This window comes from Phalaenopsis equestris, unplaced genomic scaffold (assembly GCF_001263595.1).
Source record: "Phalaenopsis equestris unplaced genomic scaffold, ASM126359v1 Scaffold001082, whole genome shotgun sequence".
Classification (NCBI taxonomy): domain Eukaryota; kingdom Viridiplantae; phylum Streptophyta; class Magnoliopsida; order Asparagales; family Orchidaceae; genus Phalaenopsis; species Phalaenopsis equestris.
In genome coordinates, this window is record NW_018165521.1 from 1,061,088 (window position 1) to 1,072,754 (window position 11,667).

An 11,667-nucleotide genomic window follows, 5' to 3' on the forward strand; every position below is an offset into this window, starting at 1 on the left:
TGAAAATATGAAATGAAAGTATGAGTAAAAAAAAGCAGACAGTATGATCATGTATCTAACAAGCCCACGAAAAAAATAAAACAGAAAAATATATTGCGAAATTTTCAAATGCAAAAAAATACTGAATATAAATATGCTGAATCAAAACAAACAAATAAAAAAATGGCTGGTAAGAGGCCCCAGAGAGCTAACTAAACCAACCAACGAGTCTGCCATAACATGCAGACAGTAGATCTTGTAAAAAATTGAGTTCTTCGTTGCCTTTAACTCATGTGGGACCACCGTCCAGTGCCACATGTGCTTATCTAAAAAAAAGGCTATCCAATAGATCCTTTTATATCGATGCACAACCAAGAAGAAATGACCTTGGTTGCCTTCATTAGGATTTCGCATGCAACCCCAACAGGTAACTCACGACTTGTGGTACATATGTATATCACCAAAAAAGGCCATGCCCGTGGATGCTCATAATCTGAAACACCAACAAAAGGAGAGGATCCTGATTGTCTTTATCAGGATTTCACATGCACCACTAAAACATCGATGAACTGGCCATCCAGAAGAACTCATAAGGTCATATGTTTTATCATTGACCTCACAAACACAAAAAAAAAGGCAGATAACATAAAAACCACAAAAAAATGTTAATATCATAAAATTGAAAGTCACAATGGAACTAACGATGTAAGAAGGGTACATAAAGTATGCAAAATGAAGATGGGGTTAATCAACAGCCGCATATTGCATCTGTGATACGCTCCCTCAAAACAGTCATCTCCGCTGCATCTTCGCCATCCTGGGTCTCAAATTCATGCGACTCCATAACATTGTCTGGAATAGACTGCCTAATCTGGAATTCAAACGCTTCAGACGGGATATTCATGTCGTCAGCATCAACTATATTGAATTCTGTATCAGACTGAAAGAAATGTCGTCTAATGAAATTGTATAGCGCAATTGTGACCACCACAATATGTACTTGTTTAGGAAACGATACGTCAGCATATCACTTAGGATGACCCATTTCTTCTTCCAAACCCCAAAAGTTCTATTAATCATCCGGCATAAGGAAGAGTGACATTTGCTGAACATTTCTTTTCTACCACAGGTGATGCCACTTGATCTCTAGAAATCAGGGATGTGGTATTTGGTGTCTGGAAATGACTTTAAAAGCCCCCGCTGTAAGGGATATCCTGTATTCACCAAATATTATTTACTTGTCATGAAAGACTATTATTGACTATTGATAACAAAAACTAATATGTTAAAAAAAGTAAACCAACCTTGAGGCGGGTGAGGGAAGCGGTGTCTGCTATTCAAACTTTTGGAGAAGTATCGGTTTATTGTCTCTAAGGAATGCTGAAATCGTTCCACCACTCTGATTGATTCATTCTAAAATAGAATGTACAGCGTAATTGCCAACATCTCTCTTGTAGTCGTTCTGAAAGAACCTCAGAGGCCGTGGTTGTTACGTAGCTCGTGAAGGAGATCCAAAAAAATGGGTACACATGCAAAATATGTTGCTGAAACTTACTGGATGTCCAACGAGCATCTCGCTCAGCCATTTATCTGATAAAGGACGATGTCATGCGAGACGTTCGAACAACGATGAAGCGATAGTACTCTAATAGCGATATAGCAATCGTCACCACCATTCTTTTGCGGTGTTCTCACTGCCGATCCATCCTGAATAAATGATTTGTTAGGGTAACTTGCTATGAATAAACTGCTTAAAATAAAAGAAAAAAATGTGCAAATATAAACATTTTTTACGACATGTACTACTTTAATGACAAAATCTTCCGCATATTGTTGTCTTGAAAATACTTAAAAAATAAACATATCCACTACAATCCACAAATCCAATCAAAGACTCATTTGTCAGTCGAGAGACGTAAATATTTGACACGCAGCTCGGGCTGCAGTCTCATGAATATCTGCCTGTGGGTCGGGTCCTTGAACACTTTAGCACATTTTAAATAGAAGGTGGGATTAGCTACAATTTTTTGAGTTCCATCTAAAACCATCATAAAATCATCTATAGTGGTGTCAGCTGTAGCACCAGGTTGTGGAGCTGCAACTACTTGTATCAGTATATCTATCGAGCTCTTCATGAAAACATTTTTATCTTTTGTCCTTTTTTTCATCCTGTGCCTCTTTGATTGACACGTGGACTCGAGCTCCCTCGGGTTTATGGTAGGCCCTTCACCAGAACCCGTAACCTGATTGGGTGGCAAGTCAACTGAAATGTCTGCAAACCCCTGCTCACTTGGGTTGAACACATGCTGACCCGTCACGACAACCTCCTTGAACATTACGTCCAATTTAACTTTTGTCCGGGTCAATTCCGTACACCTCAAATATTTTTGTAGCTGGTACAACGTGGAGGAAGAGGGGGTGGGGAAGGGGGGCATAGAAATAGAGATAAGAATGATATTAATTGAAGAGTTCGCAAGGGTACAATTATTACCTCAAACTTCTCAGTTCACCATTCCTCTGAAGCATCCACGGTACGCTAGGTAGGATCCCATCCCAATCTCGTGGATCCCCCTTTCAGTTCTTGCCATATCTTCCAGTCTCTCTTTGGTTGATCCCACTTGTTCTTGAATTTTAACCTATCGTACTCCCGCCCTGTCATTTCTTTAAACTTCTTGGAAATATTATGATATCCTTCTTTGTTAAAGTGGCAGGTCTATTTCCAAGTTCAATCTTCTTAATATAGAGATTGCAGAAAATATTTATGATATCCTTATCCCACGTTGCTGAAGTAGCCACTTCTTTGTTCTTAGCCATAATGAGACTAATAAAAGATATGTATCAATAAGTACACTAGTATTGATAATAAAATTAAGCACCAATGGAAATAATAACATAACCTAATAAAGGAACACATTTGAAGCATAAAACACAAGCCACCATAAACACAACCCACACAACGAAGGCCTGCAGAGCACACCCAAGCCACCATAATCGACACTCACAGGCACCACACACAAGCACACCTCACATCCACCACTCAAGCCACCATAAACACCACTCACAACCACCACTGCACAAGCACATCTCATATCCATCGCCAACCAACACACCCAAAGCCAGGAGAGTACACCCAAGCCACCATAAACACCATTAACAACCACCATTGTCACAAGCACACCTCATATCCACCGCCAACCAACACACCAAAGGCCAGGAGAGCACACCCAAGCCACCATAAACACCACTAACAACCACCATTGTCACAAGCACACCTTACATCCACCACTAACCCACACACCCAAAGTCAAGAGAGCACACACAAGCCACGATCAACACCATTCACAACCACTACTGTCACAAGCACAACTCACATCCACCATCAACCCACACACCTAAAGTCAGGAAAGCTCACACAAGCCACGATGAACACCACTCACAACCACCGCTGTCATGTGCACGCCTCACATCCACCACTAACCCACACACCCAAAATCAAGAGAGAACACACAAGCCACAGTTAACACCACTCACATCCACAGCTGTCATGGGCACACCTCACATCTACCACCAACCCACACTCCCAAAGCCAGGAGAACACACCAAAGCAACCATAAATTCTACTCAGCCACTAAACACAAGCACACCTCACATCCACCACCAAACCCACACACCCGAAGCCAGGAGAGCACACCCAAGCCACCATAAACATAGGAGATGAGTTCATCCCAATATAAGATCGAAGCATTGTTCATATCTCAACTAATAAATGGGCTCAACTTGTTGACTAATCCTCCATCCAATTCATATCTCAATTACATGGCTTCTACAAGCCAACATAGGAACTCAAACATGCAAAAAATGCCACAGAAAAAATGCCTACAACTTTTCTTATGGTTTTCCATGGCTTCAACAAGATGAATTTCTCACAGATCTTATAAGCAGAAAATGATAAAACAAAATTACCATAGAAATGCCACATAAAGAACTAGGATTCTAATAAGGAAAACAAAAACCATCTCAAAATTAAACAGAATGCCATTCAATGCTTCACATCTTAATTAACATGGAAAACATTTCATCCTAAATCCGAAGAGTCATTCATATGAAATGCTTCACTGCCATCCATACGCCTCACACCTCCATTTTTACGAATCACAAGAAAATCAAAGGTAAATACTTACAAAGCATAGTGATGACGGATCACAGAGGAGTACAGGAAGAGAAAAACAATAGACGTGTGAGAGGGCGCAACGAGGTCAGGGAAGAGGATCAAAAGTTACCTAGGGCACGAGATGGGGAAGGCAACGAAAGGGGTAGGTAAGTAAAAGAAGGATCGAAATGCTGGCCCGCGGGGATGAGGGCGCGGGCCCCGTACAGTTATAACACAAAAGTGCGTTTGGCAGGACGCGCTCCAAATGCGAAAACCAAACTCCATTGTCGCGTTTTCAAAACGCAGAAGCTGTGGATAAGCCGCCACAAAGGCACCCTTATCCTCTTGTTTCATTTCAAACCAAACACGAGAGGCAAAAAAACGAGTGAGACTCAAAGAAAAAAAAGAAACAACAGTGATAGAAAAAGAAAGGAAAGAAAAGGAAGAGGAGAAGGGTGAGAGAAAGGTACGACTCACCTTGTCTTGTGAAGTTGACAACGACGTGAACGGGAAGCAATCCAGTGGATTTTGTGCCCTAGCTATTTGGCAGAGGAAAAAGAGCTTCCTGCGCTTGAGAAATGCATGATCGGCTCAAGGAGTAATTTTCACGTGCAGAGATGTTTGATTTCAAGTAGTTTTGAGGTTTGGAAGAAAAACTGAGGGCTTCGAGTAGTTTCGAGATGTGGAAGGAGTATGTCGTGCTCGGGCTTTATGCAGGAGGAGAGGAGTTTGAACGGGAGTAAAGGAAGGAGGATTAGCGGTTCGACTTATGGTATAAGGCTTTGCATGCGTGGTTTGTGCAATAGGTTGTCGAACCAAACTCAAGGAAAACATGTTAGGGTTTGAATGTGTTGTGTTTTTTTAAATTAATTAATTATTTGAGAAGATATTAAATGTTAATATTAAGTTTTATTTAATAAAATTTTTTTTATTGAGGATTATTCGAATTGAAGGGAGAATAAGTTGTGATGTCATTAAAGATAAGCGTTTAATTGAAGTTTAATTATAGTCAAGTAAATGCATTTAAATAAGTTTTATTGCTTTTTAATGATAATAACTTGAGATTAAAAATAGTCGAATTCGGACATGAGAAGATTTAGCAACATAAATCATATTAGGATTTTCTATTTAAATTATAAGTTATTGCTTTAAAGTGATATTGATAATTATGAATAGTAAGTTTTATTGAATGATATCTGATTTTGGCATGTTGAGGTCATTGAGCTAGGTTGACTGAGCTATATTCTATTGCAGGAAACCAAAAGAGAGAAACTAAGGTAGTTCTACTTATATGTCCTTTAATTTGAACATATGTTAATACTTAAAATAATGTGTAATTGAGAAATACTTTAAGATTTTGAGAATAATTGTAGAATTAAGATGATTAATATAGGTAATAAATTAACATAATGCTATATTTGCCTTTATAAACAATAAATTGAGAAGGAAATCAAAGATTAAGTATCTTCAAGAATCATCAAATAAAATCGAGTTGGGTAGTTATGTTTCTAAATTATTGTAATATTTATCATTTCTAATTGTATTTTGATTTCATTTTTCATACTTTATGTTATATATCATTGAGGCTTAGATTAGAATTAACTCTTTATATTATTATTATGTATAAAACATGCATAGTAGCAATTATGTAGAAACAGTTACATTTAGTTTTCCTATGAAGAGGTTCTATGGCTACAGAATCTATAAATTCCATTTTATATGCATATATCAGATTATTGTATGACCTAAAGATTTAGTAAGATTATATTTTTTCATCAGTAAATAGAGGTAAAATGTCATAATAAAAGAATGTATGATATGAAAAAGTGAAGTGGTGTATATGTGAATGCTTGTATACGCATGCTAAGAGGGGTTCATCCCTTATGGTACAGGTAGGAGATGCAAGTATACCATTGTGTGTATATGTTATTCTGCATCTTAGACAATTGTGATGTTTAGATTGCTAATTGCTTTGCTGACATGACAATGTGGGCCAACGACGAGTAATATCTTTCCACCTCAGACAATCATATAAATTAGATCATGAATTATTGTGTTGGTGATATAATATTAGTCAGATGTGTGTTAGGTTATGTTTTAACGACGCTCCTAAGAAGGATGTGAAAGTTAAGAATATAAAGAATACCAAAACTTAAGAGATTACACTTTGAAAAGTAGTATAAAAGAGAATCCATGTAGAAAATTTATATTTCTTCTATAGCAAACAACAATTATATATACTGTAAATTATTATATGATTTTTCAGAATATATTAGTAGAGATTAACATATATTTTATTTTCTTTTTCTTTAGTTACTGTTGTTTGGAAGCGTGATTTCTCCACTGAGATATTATTGAAGATAAATAGAAGAGAAATAGAAGAGATATATATTATTTTAATACTTTTTTAGATTTTAAGTTTTTGAATAAGATAAATAGAAGAGAAATCAATGTGTATAGAAGACGTGTTCGATAACCAGAAAGATAAATATTTAATTGTTAATTTAATTGCCTCTTTTAGTTTGGCTCTTTTCAATTAATATGTGGATATTATACTTTTAGTGATCGAATTAGAATAACAGAAAATCTAATTCCACCATCTGACTGTCCATTCTTGCCTTGATTAATTTGAAGTCTTAGGTCGGTCGTGACATGATTGACACCCTTTAAATACACCAAAAAGAAGGAATGTTCTTAAGTGTAAGAAAGTACATTTAGATGTAAGAGATGAAGTGCTTGTTTATGAAGGAGTAAAATAATTTAGATAGAATTTTTATATGGAAGACAATGAGATGGTGAATGATATAATTGAAGAAATAAATATTCAACTGCTCTTGCACTATTGTAAAAGAGCATTTGAATCAATTTCTGGATTAGAAGAGTATTGACACATAAAATGAGAAATTCAATGCATAAAAAAGTTGCTAGAAGGAAAAATATGAGTCAATGATAAATTAAAGAAAATGTGGATGCGAGTATCAGAGAAAGGATTGTGTGATACACTGCTAGGTGGTTTTTTCAAGTATAAAATTAGAGAGTTTTGATCATATGGTCGAGACAATTGGATAATATGGATCAAGCCTTTGACCACCGTCATTTCATGAAAGAGTTTCTCTGCCTGAAAAAAAATTATAGTCAGCTATGAATCAAATGAAAGATCAAAAAAAAAAAATAAAAAGTAAAAAGGGAAGAGAAGGGTTGCCACTCTTATGTCCGATGGATGGACTGATCGTAGCCATAATTAATTTTTTTGTTAATTCACCTACAGACACTGTATTCTTCGAGTTCATAAATGCATTTGAATATTTAAAATTTGCAATGAAGTTCCTTAAACTCTTACATACACATAAAAAATTAGAAAGAATGTGCTTCAAGTGTTCATAGATAACCACTTTATGTTCTTGCAGATCAATAATTTATTTATTTATTATGATGTGCTTGTATATATTTTTTTATTTAAATTAAAGAATTTCAACACATTGTTTTGTTTATGTAGGTCAAATGCTAGTGGAAAAAAAATACATATATATTGACATCATGTGCAACACATTGATTTTATGTTAGAGGATATTGGAAAGATGGGTGAGGTAAAAAATACTATAAAATAGTTTTAAAGTTAACTGGCTTCATTATCATGGATTTATTTTTCAAATGATGAGGAAATATATTAGGGTTGTAAAATTGGTGAGACCAAACATCAGTCATTTGGCATTCATTTTTCACTTTTGCGAGCATATATAAGTAAGAAAAAAGAAAAAAAAATTAAGGCATATGTTTGTTTCTGAAGATTGGAATAAGTATAGATTTTGTATTGATTATAAAAGATATAAGGCTAAGGAGATCATCCCTAAATCTAGCTTTTGCGATGGTGTGTCTTACACTTTGAAGGTTGCAAGCTCAATTGTGAAGATGTTGATATTAGCAGACGGGGACAAAAGACCTGCAATGGGTTCTAATTATGATGCAATGGACAAAGTCAAGAATGCAATTAGTGGAATATTTAGAGGAGATGAAAATAAATGAGTAAATCTTTTGGATTATTAATAACAAAAAAAAGTGTCAACTTTGACAACTTTTGTATCAAACTGGATATTATCTTAATTCAATTTTTTATAAGAATAAGTTTATAAGATACAATCAGATGCAATTATTCGTAGGTTAGTGAGAGATCCTATTGAAAGAATGATAATAGATAAATAACTTTTTAAATATAATCATGATAGTGGTCTTTTTGCATCTGAGCATGCCATCCCTAACAGAAATAAGAAAGCTCCACATATGATTAATCAAAATCATAATTTTATTTTCAATTTTTAATTAAAAAATTTTGTTTAAAATGATATTATAATTATAAAAATAGGGTGTTGAGAGATGTATGTGCATCGACTCCAACTTTACAAAATTTGGCGGTCAAAATATTAAGTTTGATTTGCAATGCAGCAACTTGTGAGAGAAATAAGAGTGCCTTCAAGAATGTTAATAATTTATAAATATTAAATATATTAAATAATTTATATCTTCTATGTATTTATTTTATTATTAGTTTTTTTTTTTTTTGGTAGATTAATATGAAAAAAGAGAAGTCGACTAAATCAAAACTGCTAAAATGGTTTAGTCTTTCTCAAATTTAATCAAGCTTTAAAGAGAAGATTTAATTTAAGAGATATTATTGATTCGATTGTTTGGATTCCATTGATAAAAGCTTTGAGTGGTTGATTGGAGAAATGGAGGATGCTCGTAAGCAATAATTTGGTGATAAAAATTTTACTTGGAGACAAATTGAAGAACCTTCAAAAGAAGATGATCGAAGATGATCTATAAGATTTAGTTGGATAAGAAAGGGGGAATCATATCTAATGATGATGAGTTTAACTTGACATGTATCCTCTTATTTTTTGCCAGAAAGTTATTCACAAGAAGAAATAAAGAGGAAGTAAAAAAAATTGAAGGTGAAGAAATTCTTTTTGAAGGAGAAAGTGGTTATATAAATGAAAGATATGTGAAGACTACTGATTTACTTCAATTTATTTTATGAAATGTGACATTTTATTAGTTTATTTATTCCTTAAAATTTAGATTTTGTTGAGTTAAAAGATTTTTTTTTGCAATATTTAAGTTTTTAATTATTACAATAAACTATTAGAAATTATTTGAAAATTTAATTTTTATGTTTAGACTCAATGTAAATCTTCAAGTTTATGTCTTGTATATCATTTTTTCCTCTTTTATATGAACATTTTAAATTATTTTGTATTCTTTTATAATTGCTCTTGAATGTATTTATATATTAATAATTTATACAACTTATTAATGCTTTGGTTATGAAAAGCACCACTTCGTTTTGTACTTTGCGCTTTGAAGCAAAATAAAATCTTACATATCACATTATGCTTTGATAACATTGGAGGGAGGTTTATGTATTATATTATTAAAAGCTTCACTAGAATAAGTTTGATTTGCGGCTTTAACCTGAAGTGATTTCCCTCGTATCATATATCTATTTACCTGTTTCTTTGCTTAATTTTGATGATTTAGTACATCATGGCACTGATTTTTTTATCTACACCTTTAAACTCAAGTGATTGTTAATGCTGTTTTGTCCAGTGCTTATTTCTCTATTTTACATCTCGTAGAGTAAATAACCTACTTTTTTTTTTTGTTGTTTACTTGTTTTTTTTGTTTATGCCTTTAAACAATGACTTCTGCGTAGCCGTGAGAAAGTTTAAAATCGTGGAGTACTCATTATTTTATATTTCTTGTTTAACTATCTTTGCAGTGCAGTGACAAATTGGGACTAAGCCTTGAACTTGGTTCTTTCGCTGCGGGGGTGATGATTTCTACAAATGATCTTGCACAGCATACACTTGAGCAAGTAGGTCATTATTAATCTTTGATAAAATTTTCAGGTTTTGAACATTTGTGAAAGCAGTAATACTTATTCATATGCATTTAGATTTTTCCTCATGTAGTAAGCTTATAATTATAACATATTGTAAAAGAGGCATTGGAAATAGGATTAATTTTTTTGCTGCAGTTGCTGAAATGATTTTGAGTGTTTGCATGTTTGCTTGATTAATTCTAATTTTTTTTCTTTCATTTCTTTCCAACAATGGGTTCATAAAGTATTATGTTCTCTCTTTTACCACATGTTTAGAGTGGGATACCTTTAAAACCTCTTATTTTGATTAACAATAGGGATGTGCTTTACAAAGGCAGATTTTGGAAACTATCATTTTGACTTTTTTATCAGCAATGAGATGTGTTATGATCCATTCATGTAGCACCTTTTGGTTATTGGTTTACTGTTTGGATTGCTATTTTTCTAGGAACAAAATCTACATAAGAAATTTCTGATTTGTAATGCTCCAAGGAACTGTTTGATAGGAAGTATTAGGAATGTAAAGTGAGATAGGTCTGCGTTTGTTTTAATTGTTTTGCTGTTTTTTATTAATAAATGTGAAATAAAATTGTTGGAGCCTCAAACTAACTCAGAAATCCTTTTTAACAGTAAAGATAAATTGGCTTAATCCAACAAAAATGCACACACACACACACACACACACACACACACACTTAATTTCTCACTCTCATATCCCTTGCAACATCATTCCTTCGTCAAAATTGCTTGATAAGATGGGCATGTGATCGAGAGGAGTTTTTATCTACTCTTCTGCTCTTTGAAGCATCGTCTTCTCTTTACTTGATGTCTAGAATCATTGTAACCCACCACTCTCTTTCAAGTTCCTCTGCCTTTACTACTGGGTTGATGCAATAGGTTCAGCTTCACATGTCATGTTTGTATATGTTGAAGATGCAAGATATGTTCAAGAAATAACTACTCCAACTTTACCATGAAAATCATACTTCTATGTGAAAAATTTGTAGATTATTTTTTTATTTATTTGAGTTTTAATAGGATTCCTTGATTTTTTATTATGAATTATCCTTTTGGATAATTTAAATTTTAAATTTGATTTTTAAAAATTAGTTTTGATATCAAATTATTTGATAAATTTTTTTAAATATATTTCTATAAATAAAATCTATGACTTGAATTTGGATCACATTGATCGAATGAATTGAAATTAACATTTTCTTATTCTTCTCTCCTCTTTCTCTTCTCTTTTTACCCGTAGGATTCAAATTCTTCTCTGCATCTCTTTTTAGTGCCATTTGTGCATCAATGTAATTTCTCCATGCAGTTACACAAAGATGCAAAGGACATTTTCTAATGTTTTGTTTTTATTTTCATCATCATCATTTGCTTTATCCCATTAACAGGGTCTTTAAATGTGTGCTTTGAAGCACGCTTCAGACGTAAAACAACGCAAGGCGAGTGATAGTTAATGTGGCTTGGGGTGGTAGCTGTGACTTCGGGAGGTGGTTGTTGCTTGAGGTGGTTAATGTGGCTTGAGGTGATGGTTGTGGCTTGGGTTTGTGCCTGTGGCTTGGGATGGTTTTTTTTTATGGATTGGGGTGGTGGCAGTGGGTTGGGGTGGTCGTTGTGGCTTGAGGTGTTGGCTATGGCTTGGGGGGGG

At 34.1% G+C, this 11,667-nt stretch overlaps 1 protein-coding gene across 1 annotated transcript in view; it reads left to right on the forward strand.

Moving 5' to 3' along the window:
* Positions 1 to 11,667, forward strand: part of LOC110033059 (K(+) efflux antiporter 4-like) — a 58,755-nt gene that overhangs the window by 37,011 nt on the left and 10,077 nt on the right. Inside the window, exon 15 of the mRNA XM_020736915.1 lies at positions 9,906 to 10,001. Coding sequence (XP_020592574.1) covers positions 9,906 to 10,001 — 96 coding nt within the window. The remainder of the gene's footprint in view (positions 1 to 9,905; positions 10,002 to 11,667) is intronic.